General features: G+C 45.3%; 1 protein-coding gene across 10 annotated transcripts in view; it reads right to left on the bottom strand.

The window, feature by feature from the left end:
• The window catches only part of LOC144754443 (F-box only protein 6-like), a 189,597-nt gene that overhangs the window by 52,761 nt on the left and 114,640 nt on the right, over positions 1-22,196 (bottom strand). For 8 of the 10 annotated variants that reach the window (XM_078642224.1, XM_078642222.1, XM_078642223.1 and 5 more), the window contains 2 exons: positions 21,778-21,873; positions 10,324-10,459 (listed from right to left, as the gene is read on the bottom strand). In XM_078642224.1, coding sequence (XP_078498350.1) covers positions 10,324-10,459; positions 21,778-21,873 — 232 coding nt within the window. Of the gene's footprint in view, positions 1-9,591; positions 9,735-10,323; positions 10,460-21,777; positions 21,874-22,196 lie in introns of those variants that run through there. The other 2 variants (XR_013594725.1, XM_078642228.1) reach the window with 2 other exon arrangements.

Genomic DNA, 22,196 nt, shown 5'->3' with positions numbered 1-22,196 from the left:
GTTACTAGCAGGAATTACAGCTGTTTTTTTTTACCTGCTTTGGGGGAGATAACTTTTGTTGGATGGAACTTGCTATTTTGATGTAACTGTATTGGATTGGAATGAGATTTTAGGGGCAATGGGCAGAGCGGATATAGCCGGGATTGGAGGCGGCACTGCCTCACTTACCGGGACCTTAGGTAAACCATCCTTCCTCCCCATACCCAGCTCCATGTCCTCAAGACGTTTCTCCACCTTTTTTAACCTTTCTATGATAGGTAGAATGAAAGATCTAATTAAGTGTTCCATACTGTCCAATGAGACACTAGTTTGTGTTGGTTTCAATGTGGATTCGGCAAGGCCATCAACAGGTGCACTGATACTGGTGTCCATTTCAATATGCGAGGATATTGGATGGACTGTCAGGTTTAGCAAAATGTCTTCTGCAACAGCTGGAGCCTGTTCAGCTGTGATGACAGGCTTGAGAGACTTGCCAAAGTCTGAGTGACTAATCTTGGATTTTTGCATTACCCCCCCCTTACGTCTTCTTTTACTGGGTGGTGGACCTTGGGTCTTAAGCGGGATTGGCCTTTTACTCTTACTATGTGTGGATTTGCCAGAAGTGAGTTTCTTGATAACCGGATCCAAAGTTTTACTAATGGGACAGGGAAGGGGAGTAGGACTAAGAATCTGATCAGTAAAGACACACGGTGTAGGAGTGCAGTCTCGTAACAAAAGCGGGACACTCTCTGGCAAGGTGAGACCTTCATTACCACTGAGATATCCGCCGCTTCAAAAGAGGGCACCCAACGTAGAATCTGGTGCTGTTTTATTTTTCAAACTTTCTACCGAGCAACGACGCTCTGCCCTTCGCTCTGCTAACATGGTCTCCTTTTCTAGGCCAATGAAAACCTTGGTGAAATAATTGTCAAGAGTACCTTTTGACGCCAGGCCCCCCGTCTTATCTCCAATGGCTTTATCGGGGCTCAGACCTGAAACAGACATTCCTACGGAGGTGTACAGTTACTAGGAAGCAATCAATAAATGGTGAATAAATGCAAGGAAATAGGATAGGCCCAGCCCGGCCTCACTCGGCCTCTGAGGGCCACAGAGGGCCCGCCCTTTGCCCGGGCTTCGCTCGGCATCCTGCTCGCGTCCCGCGAGGCGGGTGTCAAGCGCTTTAGTAGCGCATCCGGGGGCGGGGTCGGGCGATGGCGGCTTCTGCCGCGATGTAACTTGGGAGGCGTAGTCCTCCGCTCGGCAGCCGCAGGTTGCAGGTGCGGCGGCGGGAGGACTACGGTGACAGCCCGATGATTTTGAGCAGGGTAATGGGCCCAAACAGTTCCACAAGAGCAGCGGGAAGGAAAAGTCACAGGCGCAAAAGGAAACACCCGCTCAGCCGGTGTCAAGCGCTTTAGTAGCGTGTCCGGGGGCGGGGTCGGGCAATGGCGGCTCCTGCCGCGATTTAACTTGGGAGGCGTAGTCCTCCGCTTGGCGGCCGCAGGTTGCAGGTGCGGCGGCGGGAGGACTACGGTGACAGCCCGATGATTTTGAGCAAGGTAATGGGCCCAAACAGTTCCACAAGAGCAGCGGGAAGGAAAAGTCACAGGCGCAAAAGGAAACACCCGCTCAGCCGGTGTCAAGCGCTTTAGTAGCGCGTCCGGGGGCAGGGTCGGGCGATGGCGGCTCCTGCCGCGATGTAACTTGGGAGGCGTAGTCCTCCGCTCGGCGGCCGCAGGTTGCAGGTGCGGCGGCGGGAGGACTACGGTGACAGCACGATGATTTTGAGCAAGGTAATGGGCCCAAACAGTTCCACAAGAGCAGCGGGAAGGAAAAGTCACAGGCGCAAAAGGAAACACCCGCTCAGCCGGTGTCAAGCGCTTTAGTAGCGCGTCCGGGGGCGGGGGCGGGCGATGGCGGCTCCTGCCGCGATGTAACTTGGGAGGCGTAGTCCTCCGCTCGGCGGCCGCAGGTTGCAGGTACGGCGGCAGGAGGGCTACGGTGACAGCCCGATGATTTTGAGCAGGGTAATGGGCCCAAACAGTTCCACAAGAGCAGCGGGAAGGAAAAGTCACAGGCACAAAAGGAAAGTGCAATTATTAGAACTATGGGACATCTTCAAAGAGGCCTGGATCAATAATCCCACACCACAGATAGCAAGCAAAGCATTAGCACCTAACCCACCATATGCAGGTATGAAGGTGCTTATGCCATTTCCACCCGCATTAGGTTATTCCAATCCACCAATAGCAGAAGCCCGTGGGCCCCCCACCTAACGACTAACTATTAGGCCCAAGCGAAAGAAACTAACAGGCAACTGATAAATCCAACACAGTGCTTATTCATTTATTGACTTATAAATTTTTACATATCGTGGACATTACCCGAAGATGTCAGATTGCTTTATGATAAAGTAGGTTTCATTACAAGTGAAATAAAGTTACAATAATTATAACTGTGCCATTGAATGTCTTGCCTGGTTTCATCTGATTTCTGGTTTTCACGTTCCTGACAATGCTGGGCCACATTACCCCGGCATGGATTTAAGCTTTATTTATTCTAATGTTTATTTAGGCAATAATGGTGATGTTACGAAACTGGTGCTCATGTAAAGCGCTCTGATGCCCGATGTCTCGGGTCTACTTCGCTATATAAAACAAAAAATAGAAACATCAGTTGTTGGCCTATATATGTAGGAGCGTTGGCAGTCTGCCAGACTGTTTGTGGTCCCAGTAGTGAAATAGCAGCAGGCGGCAGCGCAGAAGCTTAATGTGCCTGCTGCAAAGAACATATACCTGATGCAGATCACAAAATGCATATGATGTAAATAGGTCAGTGAGGCACTGCTTTTGTCACAGAGATCCTTTTGTTACTTGCAGTTTCTAAGTTAAAATCCTAACATACAACAGCGAGCTATTAACTGTAATCTAAGAGCTGGATGCAAACTGCAAGGAAAAAATTGGAGCGTTATGTTTTACCCCACAGTCTTTGTTTCATTACTACTGTTTCAAAAATAAATTGTTATCTTTTCATTTTCAGCACCTGACAACCTGAAACATTACCGCATTTTGGGGCAATTTTCAAGCAAACAACAAGAGGACCCCAACCTCCTTTGCTGCTCTTTCACCCCGGCTACAACCCAGCAAACACCAGTGTTAAAGGTAAGGAAACTGATGCTATATATTTTTACATGGGAGTTAGGGCTATGTATGTATGTGGTCACTCTCCAGGCCCTCAAGCAGTGTCTCTTTCAGTGCCTTCAGCAACCACTATGGCACAGAGAGGCAGGAGGCAGTACGGCTGTATTTTAGCAGTCATTTTGTGGAAAGGGGAGCTGACCTGTTGCAGATGTATTACGATAATGCACAAGATATATGTATTTATACTGAAATTTGATATTATTGCAATTCACCTTATACGTTGTACTTTGATTATTAACAGGTTTCTTTAATATATATATTGGTAAGGCCAGTAACACACCATCATGAATACAGTACAAGAGCTGATTGCAAGGTCATTCCAGGCACTGCCACTTGAACAAAAACTACAGATAAAGCAATTAGGACCTCATCAGCCTGAAATAAACCTACAGCAAACTACACAGGACAGAGGAAAAATGTCAAAACGTACATTCTCAAATGCCTGGTACACAAAAGCTGATTGGCTTACAGGGTGCCCTATAAAAAATTCTCTGTTCTGCTTCCCCTGCTTGCTGTTTGGTTGTGACTTTTCTTGAACACCGCAAGGATTAGTTGACCTGAAGCACATCTCTGAAAAAATAAAGAAGCATGCACTCACAAGAAATCATCTGGAAAACCTGACAAGACTGGGAATGTTGGGGGAAGACGCACCAATTGAGCAGCAGATAAATGATGCATATCGCAAATCCATTCAAAAACACAATGAAGCTGTTGATAAGAACAGACAAAATCTATCCAAGATCATTGATTGCATTAGTTTCTGTGGTGCTTTCGAACTGGCATTGCGAGGCCATGACAAATCAGAAACTTCCTCAAAACCTGGGATCTTCCGAGGCCTAGTGGATTTAATGTCAACCATAGACAAGGATTTGGAAACACATTTAGCATGTGCTACAGTCTTTAAGGGCACCTCTAATACAATACAAAATGAACTCCTTGACTGTATGCTCGAAATTATAAGAAGCCATATTGTGCAAGAGTTGCGAAACACAGACTTTGTGGCTATTCAGGCTGATAACACCACTGATGTGGCCACTAAAACACAGTCCGTGTTAGTGTTTCGGTACCTTGACAGTGACAGAAATCTTGTGGAGAGGTTCTATGCTTTCACACATTTAAGAGACTCTAGTGCAGCAACCATCACTGAAGCTATACTGTGTCAATTGGACTTAATTTTCCCGGACCTGCCTCAAAAACAAATCGCACAAAGCTATGATGGTGCGTCCGTAATGAGTGGAAGCCTTGGTGGAGTACAGAAACAAATTCGAGATTTGTACCCTAATGCTCATTTTGTGCACTGTTACGCCCACCAACTCAATCTTATTATGCAACAGGCGGTAGCAAAGATCAGAGAGACACGAGTTTTCTTTCAGGATATCGGAGGCATAGCAGCATTCTTCACACGTTCCCCCAAAAGAACAGAAGCCCTTCATGAGATTGTGGACAAAAGCGTACCAAGGGGATCCTCAACTCGTTGGAACTTTCACATTCGTACAGTCAACTTAATCTTTGAACAGAGGGAGGGGGCCTTGAGAAATGTTTTGTCGCCATAGCATCCAGAGAAGACTTTGATCACACAAGTCAGAATGAAGCCCATGGCTTTATTAGAACACTGCAAGACAAAGAGTTTCAGTTCTTACAGTTTTTATTTCATGACATAATGCGTCATGTTGATGCGTTACACAATCAGTTACAAAGAAAAGACATAGATACGGTCTCTGTGAAAGCCTCTACATCTACATTTGTACAAAAGATAAAGAAAGTGAGAGATGGGGTTGACGATTTAGAGCGCAAACTGCTGGAGCATTCTATTTTTGCAAACCGCAGACAAAACATCACCTCTCTGGTTCAAATTGGAAAGGAGATATGTGACATTGTAATTGTGCAGGCACAAGAACGTTTTTCATTCACAAAACATTTGGTGAGTGCCACTTTATTGCAAAGTAAAGAGTTTGCACAATATGATGAATCCTTCCCTGAGCGTGCTCTGAATCAGGCTGTGGAAGCATATCCTATGCTCAAAAAAGAGCAGCTGAGAACTGAGTTAACTGTACTCTACGGAATGCCTGTGTACCGGAAGGCCACAAGCGCCTTGAGTTTGCCGAGTTTAATTCATAAACTGCATATGGAAAATTCACTTACAGAGACAGTGACTTTACTAAAAATTGTGATTACGACTCCAATGACAACAGTAGAAGCTGAACGATGTTTTTCAGCCTTAAAGCGCATAAAGACATTCCTCAGGAACACCATGCTAGAGGAAAGACTAAATGCTTTGGCGATGCTATCTGTAGAGAGCAAGCTAGTCCAAAAGATACCGGACTTCAACATGAAAGTAATTGACAAGTTTGCTTCACTGAAAGACAGACGTGCTGATTTCATTTACAAAAAGTGAATGCTGCTACTTGTTTGAATACAAAAAATTCTGATTGAGGTAAGAAATGCATTGTTATCTCTGATTTTAAAAGTTTTGTAGTGTTTGTTCTATTTGGAGACTACACAGATTTGCTCACCTTTGTTCACTGGCCGGAACGGTCTCCGCAAGGTGAACGATTCGTTGCTTGTGTTGCCTATCAAACCTTTCCCCTTGGTAACTTGCGAAAAGCTTTATACCATTTATGTTTGGGGTACTTGCGTGGACCTATGTGAAGTGTGTGTACAAAGCTCAGCTCAACCAGAATCACGGTAACAGCGCGTTGCGCTGCCTCTTTTATATTCAGTATATTGTTAGTCTTTCATGTGATCTTTATGACCACTCTCTCCTGGCACATTATTCTTTAATTGTACATATAACCTACAGAAGAATACGCACTCCTCTCACTCCTCTCTGGGAATAGAGTGGTGAGCCATACATACCTTATCATTGTATATACTGACGTTGTATTGGACCATAGTGCTCATAATCTTATCCTTCTGTTGCACAGGGGTACAACCTATGTTAACCTGCCATTTGTCTACTACAACCAAGACTGAAAGCTGTGGTAGGTTCTATATACAAGTGTGCTCATACTCTCTGTAGTATAGACAGGAATAGAGTGTAACATCTTCCTTCCTTTATAGCCTACCTATTCTTCAAGAATTCACGAAGAGGTTCCCACGCTCAAGACCTGTTTTTCTCCCCCACCTTTCCTTGTTTTCCCCTGGCGTGCCATTCGTTACTCTAGAGTCTGATAGAGTCGGAAGGCCGTAGGGGAAGACTGGACTTTTCTTCAAGTTCCTGACGCTCCTGCGGACCGAGCCTGGCAACCATTACACTGCTGTGCAACTTCTTCTACTCTTAGAGCTGAGATTTCGATGAAAGTCTTATAGTCTGAATTCAGCACCTGCGCATAATAGGACGGAATGTATGAAGCTCTGTGGTTATACTGAATAAGCAGCTACCTATGTTATGCCATCTATTAATGTAATAACTGCACTTTCACAATTGCTTTATTAACCTTCCTGCTTTCTCAAATTTGCTTGAAAATGCACGATTTTTCTTCTTTTTTTTCCAATATTTTCTTGGGGGGTAACCCTCCCGCACTCCCCTTTTGGGGTTCGGGCTCGCTCGCTACGCTCGCTCGCTGCGGTGCAGTATGCAAATGACTGTGCGCCCCACCACTTTCAAATCTCACCCACCGCCCCTGGTCTGAGTGTAAAGTGTAGTGTACAGAGCGCTTAGGGGGCCGCCAAGGGGGCCCCTGGAGCTGAGGGGCCCCCCCGCACCGCGGGGGCCTTTGTTACGCCCCTGTCCTGTGGCAAAGTGAGCAAGGGACCCACGTCTGGGCATACCCTGCCAAGTTAGGGCGAACAAAGTATTCACAAGGAGATGATTGACAGAGCGCTGAAACTTTTCAGACACTCACCCGCAGTCACAGATCTGGATTGAATCCATCATCATTCTTTATTTCACTTTGCCACCTCAGTTCAGACCCATCCATATGCAAATCAGTCTAGACCCTGTCCCTCATGGGAACAGTCAAGCCCAAACTGCCAAGCCAGGTCTTCCCTGAACCGTAAACAACCATCCTGGGACCGGTTTCTGGGTAACACCCTTCATCAGCCAGGCTAGCTTGAATCCAGTGGCAAAGTCAGCAAGGGACCCGCGTCTGGGCATACCCTGTCTTATCCGCGCTACTAGAGCTTGATATTCAGGTAAGCACACTCCTGGGTTTTTTTTTGCGTACAGTACATGGAAGGAGGAAAGTGTGACACAAAGACTAACTGGCGAAGGCTACTTTTCTATATGATTCTGCAAGCCAGGAGGTAAATATGCAGGCAATGACTGCAAGTTGGCCCCCCTCGCTGGAGAGCGACTAGCTGAGGGCAGTAAGGTGAGTACATGCTCTGGAAACGGCTGTGCATAAAGGTTCATCTGGTATGATATGGACACCTTTTGAGAGATGGTTATGCGTAACAGAGACAGATCATATGGTCCAATGATTAAATCTGGCCCTTACCATATGAAATTTGGGTGCTACAAGAGTACTGGAAATTAAAGAGAAGGAGTTTTGCCTGGGTGAAACTCCTCTTCTGAATTCGACATATTATGGTGCTTGTGGCACTTTCAGAGCTACAAGGACCTTAGAAAAGAAAAAATAAGAGCCATAAATGTATATTTAAACATAGAAGCCAACCCTCTCCAGGTGCATATACCAGTGTACCTCACACTGCATGGGTTTAAGCAATTGTATCCCTATTCCTATAGCAGATGTTGGAGATGAGAGAAGAGGAGGATATGCTGGTCAATGTTTGGTGGTCTTGCGAAACAATTGTGCAACTTTGGCAAGAAATTTTGATCCACATTACAAAAGTGTTAAGATGAACTCACTTGAGTGATCTGAGAGAAAACAGTACTGGTACCAAAGGATAAAAGGGTGGAGCAGATTAGGCAGTCCAATGCCTCTCTGATTAAAGTTATGGTTGTGGTGGCACTTTAATGTTTTGCAGTGTACTGGAGAAAGGAGCAGCCTTCGAATGGAATCCAGTGGAACCAAAGACTAGGAAAGACATTTGCAACAGAGGAAATCTCTCACAACTTGCTACTACAAGAATTCACATTCTGCAAGGTATTAGAACCACCAGTGGAACGCCTCATCAGATTGTCCAATATGACTACCTGTTCATCACAATTATTGGTTTTGCAATTGTTTTCAGTACAATGTGAAAGAGATAGACAGAGGTGAACCACTGCGAGTCCCAGCTACTACAAAAAGAGGAAATTGTCTTCACACCAGGGCCATACACATATGTGTCTTATATTGGGGTGAGAGGCCAATGTTGGAGATTTCAAAGTGCTACTGTCTGAAAAAGGAGCAAGATAAAGTACATCTCAATTCAGAAAGGAGAAGTAAAGGAATTTTGGTCCCTAGTCAATGAAAGTGGGTGACTATCTCCAATACCTTTGGAGTATATGGTACCAGAAGCTGCCTCAGCTAGTTTATAAATATGATATTGATGGCTCAACTGATAAAAAGACTTTCTCCTATACTTTGGGTCAGGAACATTTGGATCTAGCAAAGTTTGGTCTGATCATCAATATAGATTTTTCTGGTTCTGGCCCATGGCCTACTATAGTATGAAGTAGGAAGCAACTTTACTATGACGTTTAGCCCAGACCAGATACAAATATTTAGTCTCTCTGAGGGAGATCAAACCAGAATAAATGAACAAGAAATTAAATAAATATGCTGGGCTAAGGTATCAATCTACAGATGCTGAAGGAAAACTAGATCAGGGTTGGAAGACCAATTAAAAACAAAAAGGGTCACAGACAAATTATCTGTGATATTTTAACTACAATGTCTTGGCATTGCCATTCTGTGTGCCATTTCTGCTTATGTCTAAAAAATGTCTTATAAATAGCGGCCACAAAGATCAATGAAGGCAAATACATTGCTCTCAGAAAACGAAATCTCAGTAATGCAAAGAATATCAATACTGTCACTGAAAATAAAGTAATTATAAAAAGTAGTATTTGTTTACCAGGGGTATATGTTATTAAACCATGTCATGAACACCTACAGGATGTAAGAGCATATGTCGCTAATTAATAATACAGAGTCCGACCCACCCTCTCCCTGGTTAACTGAGCATGAAACCAAAAGCAGTCCCAACAAATCACATATAAAGGTGAGGCATATCTCTTTCCGCACTAGGGATAGATACTGTTAACCATATAAATATAATAATATGATTACTTCAAAAACAAAGGTGGATGCAGCTACAATCAATTAGGATTTATAAAGCACGGCTAATCATCCGATAGGGTATCCTGGCGCTTGCAGGTTAACGAGGCTCATTTGAACAACCAGTTCTCGAGGGCCCTTCAGAATTCCGGAACTATGGTTTTAATTTTTGTCTCAAATCAACCAAAATGTTACAGAGACATATATTTTTCATACAGCATTACCCCAGACAAATTATAGCTTACCTATTGCCGGTCTGTGTAAACAGTTTGACTAATATATCAGGTTCCTGCCCACTCTTAAGCTCTCTGTTGCTTCCCAGCAAGGTGTGTGCACTGTAAATACCAGACAGTGGACTTCAGCATCTGTGCAGGCTCCTTTTTATGATCTTTTCCATTTAAACAAAAAAAACTCACCAAGTATTAATAATATAAACTGAGAGCTTTATGATACTGTATCTCTATGAAAATAAAATTGTGATTTAAGGAAAAAATATAGAGGTCTGCACACTGAGCGACAAGGCGAACGAATTGAAAAAAACAAGCTAAAACATATAGAAAAAGGGACAGCCATCTAGAAGCTAATATGCACTTATTCAGAGGCAGAAAGAAAGGATTTCATCCAAAACTAGAGAAGGAAACTTTCCCAGGGTTTCGTCCTGCAACAAGCAGTATAGCGGATCTTTTTTTGGGTGGAGGCTAAGCTCAGTCTATCCTTGGAAATGCCAGGAAGGACCAAACAAAACGTATTGACTATATTGATTTTGCTTTTAAAAAATACTATGTTATTTGTGTACCAAGGATGTCCATGTTGACAACGGGAAATATTCGAATTGTCGAGTACAAGAAACATCTAATGCAAGAAAAAAATAATTTACAGACAGCTCTCTGCATGTGGAGTGCTAGCCATACTGGACCAATCTATGTGACAGAGATTAGGAGCAACACCCCACAGTCTGTTAAACCCACAATTCATACCTTTCTCCACAAAGCGTCACTCCACTGTTCAATGATCACTAGCTCCGGCCGATATTCCTGTAGAACTACGTAGTCAATGGAGAGAAGCTGCACGCATACCCTGTACTTGCACCCACAGTCATGTCTTGCTGCATACCTAGATGGCCAATAAAATAAAGGTAACTACACATCACATGTAACCTAGAGTGAGGTCAGAGTGTATCATGATTCCCACAAAGAATAATAAAGAACTAGCAAGTGGAGGGTTAAGGCTTAATTCAGTCTTTGACATTAGGTTGGGTGGTAAAAAGCCAGTTTGTGTGGGGGTGTTGTGGCATTAATTTCTGTATTACTGTATTGTGTCTCCGCTGAAACACCAGCACCTTGCCCTGTGTGTCTGTATGTTAGGTAGGATTAGAATGTAATGAGATCCTATGGAATGGGGGATGGAATGTAGAGGGGACAGACAGAAAGTTGGAGCGGAAGAATGGGATCTCCTTTCATGATAATTTACCATTGTGACTTCAACATGCTGATTTACAATGAACATTATAAGATACCAGTTTCCATAGGTGTACCACCTAATTAGGATGCATATTATTTATATGCCCGTTTAAGATCCAGATGCACCACAAGCCCCAAGATGATTGTAAATGGAATTAAAAAATCGAAGCAAGAAATCACGATTTCTGCTCAAATTATAATACGTGTAAGTGTTCAAATGGGAGAAAAATTGTATGCATTAAATACGGTGGTTTGACGGCTTTGGCAGTGAAAGCAGCATAAGTGTCAAACGGACGCACTTTGCTTTTAGACATCTCAAGCACTACATTATTATGGTCTGCTATTTATTTATTAAACATTTTTATATAGCGCGTGGACACCAATGTAAACATATGGGTGTTTTAATCTGCAACAACAGACACAATAAAGTGTAAGAGAGAAAGTGGAGAATGAGGGTAGCAAGAAATATGTACATAAACTATGTCTGATAGAATCGAAATATGTTAGGTTTTAGATCCTTCGATCTGCAGGCAGAGATTTCCAAGAGGTTGTCACTCCAGACAAGGACTGATGCTTGGCTTGGGCCATTCTAAAACAGGTGGTTGGAAGGGCACTGTTCTCTTAATTCTTAATTCTTCTAGTCCCCAAAGATGCTGACCAGGTTAGCTAAATAAGGTGGCATGCTCTCCTGCAAGGCTTTGTATGTCAGGCAACCCAGTGATAAGGTAGCTTTGAAAAATGACATTTTAAAATGTCCAATGTTTTAAATGTCCAATTTTAAAAGGATGGCCTTCTTGTCTCTGTGGATGACATACTACACTCCAAAAAATCTTAGTAAAAAATATCCGGAAGTGGAGAATAGATGTTTCCGCTGTCAGGCAGAAGGAGAAGGGGCTTGGCTACATACATACATTCTTCACCTGCCCAAAATTAGAACCAATCTGGGTCAAAACAAATTTGGCTATTAGTCAGGTAATTCAAAAGAGGCTAGACCCGGAGGCTGAGATAGCCCTCTTCGGTATTACAAAAATAAGGAAAGATCTGACAAAAGCTGAGGAGACCTTTACAGCAAATTGCTCCCTCTGTTAAAATGTAAAATCTGAATTCTCTTGTTTTTTGATTAAGCTGTGCCTCGTCCATTTTTCACCCCTGCCCTGCTTGCTCCCTCTGTTAAAATGTAACATCTGAATTCTCTTGTTTTTTGATTAAGCTGTGCCTCGTCCATTTTTCACCCCTGCCCTGCTTTCAGCCTGTCTCTATCCTTGACACCGCACCTGCATAAACATTGGTAAAGAATCTAGATTGGGATATTGTAGGCTGTGTAAACATGCAAAGTCCGCACAAAAGAACAGCTGGTGTCTGCCTTAGATAAAGTTTGTTAAGATAGCCTCTCTTGTTGTAGAGCTTCAGGGCACGACAGTTACACAAGGCACCAAGGCTGTTGATTCTTACCGATTGTCTCATTTGAGTGTTCTTCCCAAAGCTCTATTTACCTCTGGGCGTCCCTTGCTTGTGATTTTTGCTATAAAATCCCATGAAACCATTGTTCAGTGTGCTCTCTCCTCGAGTATGTCTATGGTGCTTGTCAGACGGAGCCCCATTCATGAATGCTTAATAAATGACCACTGTTGATTCCTCCTTGCTTGTTAAGAACCCGTGGGCTAAGGGTGACCCTGCACCGGTGGGTTATCAATATTCCAGTTCCACACCTCGTTGCTCGTTCTTTAGTCCTCCAGAATTGGAAGTCGGAAGACGTACCTTCCTACTTAAAACGATTAAACAAATTGAAAAGAACTATGAAATTTGAAGAAACGTCCGCCGGGAGGGTTGTTGCTACAAGAAAATTCACTGCTGTTTGGGAATATTTAATGTACCTGGAAACCATGGTGGTAATAGAAATGTTATAGATTTTGGCACTTCAGCACTTTGGAATTTCCGCACCTTACACTTTATTATGCTTTTTTTTTTTTTAAATCTCTTTATTCGCATCAGGTTGGTACATAGGAGCGAACAGTCACTTAGCGTGCAGAGAAAATCAGCAACAGTATTAACAGGAATGCAAAATGAAACATGGTTAGATGTGACCAACAATATGATGAGCGGAGCAACACATTCTAGAAACTCAATTTTTCCGTTTTCTAGTTTGACAATAATACGTACAAGTATACAGGCGATGCAAAGAGATAAATAAAATGCAAAAAAACCATCAACTAGGGAGATGTCTACAAGGGAGAGAGAGCGGACAACAACACATCGATCATGACAAGGTGGTAATAACGGCTGCATGGGTGACCATAGGATGTCGGGGTAACCAAGAAGTGAGTGTAAGCAGAACAGGCACGGCAAACAGTAGCCAATTTCAGCACAGTAGACAATGCAGGCCAGCCGGGGGAAGAACAGCTAACCCACCCCCTCCGGCACCAGAGAGCTCGCCGCCTGGGACTGTGCCGCCTGTGTTAGCTTGCTAATGTACTGTCTGTAGGGGCCCCAGATGTCGACTGGGCGCGAGGCGGTTGGGAGCTGTGCGGAGTATTCCACATTGTTTATGTTACACTGGGCCAGACTGCGGAGCCATGTCTTCGAGGTGGGAATGCGCTTAGAACCCCAGAGCATAGCAATTTCCCTTTTTGCAAGCAGAAAACCAATGGCAGCCAGTTTCCTCGTGGTGCTGAGAAATTCAACAACATACCCCATCAATGCAATCTCGGGCAGGGGACTCAGGACACAATCTAAAATGTTACCCAGTATGTGGTGTACCTGCAACCAGTAGTCCTGCAGTTTGGGACACGTCCATGCAAGGTGGGCAAAGTCAGCGTGTGGGGCATTGCATTTGGGACAGTGATGCGGCCTTGACGGGTCAAGTCTGTGAGCCAAGGCAGGTGTGAAGTACAGCCTCCGCAAGAACTTGAAGTGAATCAGTTTGTGTCTGGTGTTGATGGAGACGTCTTTGGTGGCCCGGCAGCAAGCGGACCATTGGTCGTCAGTAATGGGTCCGCCCAGATCCGCCTCCCACGCTGCACGTACCCGTGTGTCTGAGGCAGGAAGTGCAGCCACACATATTTTGTACAGCTTTGACACAACATGCGCACTACTGGGGGACTGTATCAAGAAGGTCAGGGCCTCCAAGTCGTCGGGAGGGAGCGGGAAAGAAGGAAACTGTGTTCTGAGCATGGACCTCAACCGGGTAAGAACGAACGAGTCCATGAACGTCCGATCAGTAATACACTTTATTATGCTTGATATGCATAACCAGAAAAAGAAGGGATTTCTGACCAAAGCTCTTTTTAGAAATCTTAAACAAATGATCAGATTATAGTTTCAATTATTTCATTTTTATTTTAATTCCTGCTGGTTATATGTCAGTAAAAAGTAGTTTATTGTGGGTCTGCCTGGGTACCATACCACTTTAGCACTTTAACACCATTGTCTGAAGAAAAATAAAATAAAATTTTAACACTTGTAAATAGACGTGATATGGACTCAAACATTGCCCAACAAATTGAGGGTACAGCTGGATTATAGTTGTAATATAATTTTAGCTATCTACTTGTATTTAATCTATGGTGGTTTTAAGCTAAGAGTTCAGGTTCTAATTAGTCAATTATGGGTCTTAGTGGGTATTGTAGCACTTTAGCCCTTTAGCACTACATTATGCAAGATTTTCACACTTCTAAATTGTCAGGATGTAGCCAGATTATTCTTATAACATGCTTTTTTTTCTAATTCTTGCTTTTTAATCCATGGTGGTATTTTACGTCGAGTCTAGAGCAGCTCATGCGCTGCTGCTCGACTTTTAGTAAGGGGCTTTTTGACGTGCTACCCACAAGTTTTTCCTGGATTAAAGCTTGCATGCATGTGCGCGTGAACGCGCGCAGCCACAATCTGTCTGTCTTATCTCATTAAGCCTTGTTCTAATGGCCCCTCTGCTTGCACTCCCCCCTCCCTCCCTGTCAGCTTTATTCAGGCTCTTTCACTTTCCCGGCCGCTTTGCTGTTTCCTCGTTGTCTTTCTCACGGACATATGCATAGACCTGCTGTGAAATGTTGTATTGTTTTGCAATTGTATTTAAATCGCGCTTACTACCCATTACAAGGCGCTGTGTGTGTAAAGTGAGAATTGTCCTTCTTAAACATGACAGGCCTTCCATGGAGTGCTGGTGTTTTTATTTATTTGTACAGCAGTCCATCTATGAATTGCTATTACACGTAATTATAAATACGACAGACCTTTAGTAAAGTGTTGGAAGTCAAACATATCTGCACTGCTGTGAATGCTGATAATCTTAATGATAAGTGCAGCAGCCCTGTTGAAAAGTGCCTGTATGGTTCAGTATAAATACAGCAGCCCTGCTATAAAGTGTTTTACCGTTCAATATAAGTAAAGCAGTCCTGCTGTGAAGTGCTTGTAGTGTTCTTTATTAATTCTGTATCCCTGCTGCGAAGTGCTTGTACTGTTCACTATTAATGAAACAGCCCTGCTGCGAAGTGCTTTACTGTTCACTATAAATGAAACAGCCAAGCTGCGAAGTGCTTTACTGTTCACTATAAATGAAACAGCCAAGCTGCGAAGTGCTTGTACTATTTCATAAGTACAGCCGCCACTTTCTCCAGTATTACTGTTTATTTCTTTACTTTTTTATTTTTCTTTCTGTATCCTAGATTGCATGTCATTCCACTTTCTTCCGACCTCTCCTTCCATCGTTTCATCTCCTATCTTTTGTTTGCAGCTTTCTAATTCTTTAGTTTTCCCTTCTTAAATATTACATTTTCTTTTTATAGGCTTTATCTTACTTTCATTGCCTTTCTTCTATTTTGCTTGCTTTTTCTGATCCGTTTTTTTCCATTCAAAAGTATTATCTTTCCTTATTAACTTCGGTCATTGCTTATATGTTTTTTATTTTCCTCTCACTCGCTTGTTTTCCCCTCTCTTTTCTGATTTTTGTTCAATTTTCATTTTTTCTGCTCTCTCTCTCGGTCAAGAAGTTTGCCTTCTTTGGAACAAATAGGCCTCATCCTTTAGCTAGGTATGCCTTTCCCTTTCTGGTTGTTATTAGCTTCTGTGTAGAGATCTTCCAGTCTCATATCAAAGTCAAGAAGGCCACAAATAGCAATTAAATCAATTAATGTGACAAAGAAGCAAAGGTCCCAAAAACCTCCCTACCACCCTGTGGCTACTAAAGCCCGTACCTGCACAGCTGCAACGTTTAGTATTAGTGTAGCTGCCATGCTGTGAACTAATGATATACTTAATGATATGTGCCGCAACCCTGCTGCGAAGTGCTGGTATTCTTGATATGTGCAGCAACCCTGCTGCCTCTTCTACTCTTCTACCCCTTCTAACCCACCATCGCTCTTCTACCCTTCTACCCCTCAACCCCTCTATTACCCCTTTCTACCCCTCTTCTACCCATCTACCCCTCTTCTACCCCTCTTCTACCCCTCTACCCCTCTTCTACCCCTCTACCCCTCTTCTACCCCTCTACCCCTCTTCTACCCATCTACCCCTCTTCTACCCATCTACACCTCTACCCCTCTACAAACCCTCTAATACCCCTCTATCCCTCTTCTACCCCCTTCCCCTCTTCTACCCCTCTACTACCCCTGTTCTACCCCTCTTCTACCCATCTACCCCTCTTCTACCCCTCTACCCTACTACCCCTCTACTACCCATCTACCTCTCTACTACCCCTCATCTACCCCCGTCTATCCCTCTTGTGCCCCTCTACCCCGCTTCTACTCTTCTACCCCTCTACTACCCCTCTACTACTCCTCTACCCCTCTGCTACCCCTTTACCTCTCTACTTCCTCTCTACCCTTCTTCTACCCCTCTACCTCACTTTTGCCCCTCTACCTCTCTTCTACCCATCTACTACCCCTCTACACATCTTCGGCCCCTCTACACTTCTTCCCCCCTACCCCTCTTCTACCCTTCTACTACCCCTCTACCACCCCTCTACCCCACTTCTACCCCTCTAGTACCCCTCTTCTACACCTGTTACCCCCTACTACCCCTCTACCTCTCTTCTACCCCTCTACCCCTCTTCTACCCCTCTACCCCTCTTCTACCCCTTCTATCCCCCTTCTACCCACTTCTACTTCTCTACCCCTCTTCTACCCACTGTAACTAGCAAAGACAGTGCGTCACGGCAGCATCACTCAGGGCCACAACAATATCACTCAACGCCACCACAGCATCAGTCAACGCCACCACAGCATCAGTCAGCACCACCACAGCATCAGTCGGCACCACCACAGCATCAGTCGGCACCACCACAGCATCAGTCGGCACCACCACAGCATCAGTCGGCACCACCACAGCATCAGTCGGCACCACCACAGCATCAGTCGGCACCACCACAGCATCAGTCGGCGCCACCACAGCAACAGTCGGCGCCACCACAGCAACAGTCGGCGCCACCACAGCATCAGTCGGCGCCACCACAGCATCAGTCGGCGCCACCACAGCATCAGTCGGCGCCACCACAGCATCAGTCGGCGCCACCACAGCATCAGTCGGCGCCACCACAGCATCAGTCGGCGCCACCACAGCATCAGTCGGCGCCACCACAGCATCAGTCGGCGCCACCACAGCATCAGTCGGCGCCACCACAGCATCAGTCGGCGCCACCACAGCATCAGTCGGCGCCACCACAGCATCAGTCGGCGCCACCACAGCATCAGTCGGCGCCACCACAGCATCAGTCGGCGTCACCACAGCATCAGTCGGCGCCACCACAGCATCAGTCGGCGCCACCACAGCATCAGTCGGCGCCACCACAGCATCTGCCGGCGCCACCACAGCATCAGTCGGCGCCACCACAGCATCAGTCGGCGCCACCACAGCATCAGTCGGCGCCACCACAGCATCAGTCGGCGCCACCACAGCATCAGTCGGGGCCACCACAGCATCCGTCGGGGCCACCACAGCATCCGTCGGGGCCACCACAGCATCAGTCGGGGCCACCACAGCATCAGTCGGGGCCACCACAGCATCAGTCGGGGCCACCACAGCATCAGTCGGGGCCACCACAGCATCAGTAAGGGCCACCACAGCATCAGTAGGGGCCACCACAGCATCAGAAGGGGCCACCACAGCATCAGTAGGGGCCACCACAGCATCAGTAGGGGCCACCACAGCATCACTCGGGGCCACCACAGCATCACTCGGGGCCACCACAGCATCACTCGGGGCCACCACAGCATCACTCGGGGCCACCACAGCATCACTCGGGGCCACCACAGCATCACTCGGGGCCACCACAGCATCACTCGGGGTCAGCACAGCATCACTCGGGGTCAGCACAGCATCACTCGGGGTCAGCACAGCATCACTCGGGGTCAGCACAGCATCACTCGGGGTCAGCACAGCATCACTCGGGGTCAGCACAGCATCACTCGGGGTCAGCACAGCATCACTCGGGGTCAGCACAGCATCACTCGGGGTCAGCACAGCATCACTCGGGGTCAGCACAGCATCACTCGGGGTCAGCACAGCATCACTCGGGGTCAGCACAGCATCACTCGGGGTCAGAACAGCATCACTCGGGGTCAGAACAGCATCACTCGGGGTCAGAACAGCATCACTCGGGGTCAGAACAGCATCACTCGGGGTCAGAACAGCATCACTCGGGGTCAGAACAGCATCACTCGGGGTCAGAACAGCATCACTCGGGGTCAGAACAGCATCACTCAGGGCCAGAACAGCATCACTCAGGGCCAGCACAGCATCACTCAGGGCCAGCACAGCATCACTCAGGGTCAGCACAGCATCACTCAGGGTCAGCACAGCATCACTCAGGGTCAGCACAGCATCACTCAGGGTCAGCACAGCATCACTCAGGGCCAGCACAGCATCACTCAGGGCCAGCACAGCATCACTCAGGGCCAGCACAGCATCACTCAGGGCCAGAACAGCATCACGCAGGGCCAGCACAGCATCACTCAAGTGGCACTTTTTTATTAAAACTTTTTTGCAGGCTGCAAAGCAGCCACACTTCTCTACAGCACAGCTTAAACACATTGGCAAAGTCAATAGCTCTGCCTATACACTTATAAAGCCCCAAAGGCGAGACCTATTGGCTATGCCAATACTTGTTATGTATAGCAAACAGGTTTTATATTGAAAAGTGTAAGTTAAACTTCCTGTTGATAACAGTTTTTTGTTATGACTATTTTCCTCTGCTCAATAAAAATAAAGAAAAAAAGAAAAGACATTTCCATCAATCGGTGAAAATAACATTTAGAAATAGTGTTAGACCCATTTACACATTTGTAGTGATTGAGCCATTTTGTATGAAAACGGCTCGATTATGACCGTTGCCCACTACCATCTCAGTATATTTTGCTCTAATATAATGCTGTGTAGGCCTGCATAATACAAACTAGCTGTAAAGTAAGACTCAATAATGTTATTTCTGTGTCTGACTGTATCTTGCTCAAAGGCAGGGCTTACCTATTGGCTTTGGCATACTCTAATGCCATCCTGCATACTAATTTGGACTCTTTGTGGGAATAGTGGCCTATGCTTAAGCGACTCCATTTTCTAAGCCGTCGTCATCTTCTAAGCTTTTCTGGGTGAGGGGTCATGTTTTACTTCTCACTTGTTTTCCGCACTTTGTATGCTGGTAGGAACCGGTTCTTGTCAGAGGAATGTGCCCGCTCTGCCCCGGAGTCATAACAAATGCCTAGCTAGCTGATGCAGTGGCCTTGGCGCGTATTGGTACGGAATCCGATGGGAACAGGGGGCGAGGCTTGCTAGAAGCTTCGACCAACTTTTCCACTTGCACTAAAGGGGGTGTTCGGGTCTCGACCACTGGAAGCCCATCACGGTGCAGACATGCAGCTGTGACAGTGGAGCAGAGAATCCTGATTCGGCTGGAGAAATGGGCTTCCCTCTGGCGAAGCGGAAGCGGGATGTGTAGAAACTTGGTGAGGTGTTCCACTAACTCTTATTTCCTAACTGTTCTTATCTAACTATCTTCTTCTATTTTTAGGTTATATACTGATTACATATAAGTTCTGTACATGTACATCCTAATTGCATTTAGCAATTGCTTAGGGATTGATGTGAGGAAGGCCTATCGTGACATAGTAGTAATTTCTTTATTTTGTCCTTCTATCATTATGTAATGAAGGAACCCCAGAGTATATCACTATATGTCGGTGTTCCTTGGGATGGGATGTCAGGGCCCTTCTGACCCAAATGCTGTAGCATCGGAAGGATGGAAAGTTTCCCTTCCTGTAGGCAGTTGTAGAGAGAGGGATGTCCCCGCTCTCATCCAGGGAAGCCAAAACTGAGAAGTAATTGCTAGGAGGAGCGTGCAGTGTTTATTCAGTTCCACCAGGGTGGGCTTTGTTTCGCATTGTTGTTACCCTGTGGCCCTTGGTATTGTGTTGTGTTTTCGAACCCTTTGGTATGTTGTTACCTTGTGGCCCTTGGTTTCTTGCATTGTTTTACTGAGTGGCGTTGTTTCCCAGGTTGTTGTTGTTGTTGTCGTCACTGGTATTGATTCTTGCGTTGTTGTTGCTGTTTGCAAGCTCCCCGGCTACTATGTATAGATAATTATTAGAATTATTCCTTTCTTGGGTAAGTATTGTGAAGTGTTATATCCTTTTGGGTCCCGAGAGGGGATAAGGTAAGTATGCCCTGGTGATTGGCAGAATTATCAGGTCATTACAACATTATATGACAACTTAAACATTCTCTCTCTTTCTCTCTATCTACCCCCCACGCCCCACTAAGGTTTGTAGGCAGGAGGCAAGGTATGCAACTTCTGGTCTCTGCACCAAACTAGTAGAGAAGGCTAGGCAGCAAATCTTAAAGGATCAATGCAAGCACACAAGATGAGCAAGCACTGCTTCACAGTTCAACACAAAGAGGCAGGGAGAAGTCCTACTGTGGGTTGAAGCTTTGGGCATGGCACGGAACTACTAACTTACAGTTCAAAACCAAAAGATGAGTAGAAACAACCCCAAGATTGAGACCACAAGCAATGTTACCAACTAGTCTGACAAATATCATGCACCTATACGCTGCTGAGCTATACGGAATAAAATAGACATCTTGAATTGGAGACAAAGCTTTATTTGGAGCGAAGCAGACTGCCTAGACAGACACTATGTTGAAAAGGAGTCACACCTTTCACTGAAGCGGACATATTCTCAATAAGCAATGCAGAGGGAAATATTTAATTTTGAAGTTCTGTGACCAGGGAGTGCGGCCAAGCTGTTTGGCGTAAATGATCTAGGTGTCCTGCTTTGTGTTTACTTTCAAACATTGACTGACAGGCTGCCGACTGGCTCGCAGCATTCCCATAGTACACACTTCCCATGGATGGGTCTCTTGATGGTTTTTCCAGATATTTCTTTGAAAAAAGACCTCAGAACATTTATAAGAATACATAAAATAGATCAATTCGAAAAGGGGCCTGTAGGTGATGGTGGGCCTTGCAAAAGTAATTAAGATGCATGCCAAGAAGTAATTGTGGTTCAGCTATATAACTCGTCCTCCCACCCTAGAAACTGAAATGTTAAACTCATGATAATACCTCCTGCCCAAAAGCTTCCATGCCATGCTTCTACTGATGAGATCAGGGCCTTTCAGTCATTGGTGTAATAAAGGCTTCAACTTGTAAGTCCATAGATGCTCCCACTCGCTCATTCAATAGAAACACCAGCTCAGACGTGCAATAGAGGCTTTCTGACTAATCAAAATCATGGAGCTTCCATTCACTAATCCATGTTCACAAACACATATACTCAACAGAGGAACCAATTCAACAGTGCAATGGAAGTTTCACTCACCAGTTTGATATGGTCCTCAATCTTAGCAGAGTCCTTCCCCATCACCATTCCAAGGGATGCCTTCCCACTCCTCAGCTCAATCATAGCCCTTCCACTCAAACAGTTCCATAGGGGCCCCATAGCACCCAAAGAGGCCCCCAAACTCCAGAATAATGCAGGTCCAACTCACCAGTCTGTCACTACGATGTCTGGCTGCACCGCGTCTACTAGAGTCCCCCAGAATCCTTCCTTCTTCAGGTCAATGAGCTGGGATTTTGTGCTGTCACTACAGAGAAATGTAAGAATGAGAAAGTTAAACCCAGGACAGGTCTGGTGCTAAAGCACCTCATTCTAGTCCCAGGGCACAATCAGACAATTTGTCTAAGCAACTAGGGAGGCAAAAGTCACGAGAAGCACCAGATATTTCAACAACAGACAGAACACAGTGCTCAATTCTCAACAATAAAGCGAACATAGCAGGTAATAGCTATTAATACCCCCACTTAATGAATGACTGCAACAAGTTGTAAAATGCCATTGAAAGAGAATGTATTAAGAGTAAGGTGCGGTATATGCTATTGAAGTAGATTGGAAAGGGATACAGTACAG

The sequence above is a fragment of the Lissotriton helveticus genome, chromosome 5_1 (assembly GCF_964261635.1).
Source record: "Lissotriton helveticus chromosome 5_1, aLisHel1.1, whole genome shotgun sequence".
NCBI classification, from domain to species: Eukaryota; Metazoa; Chordata; class Amphibia; order Caudata; family Salamandridae; genus Lissotriton; species Lissotriton helveticus.
This window is presented reverse-complemented; position numbering and strand designations above follow the sequence as displayed.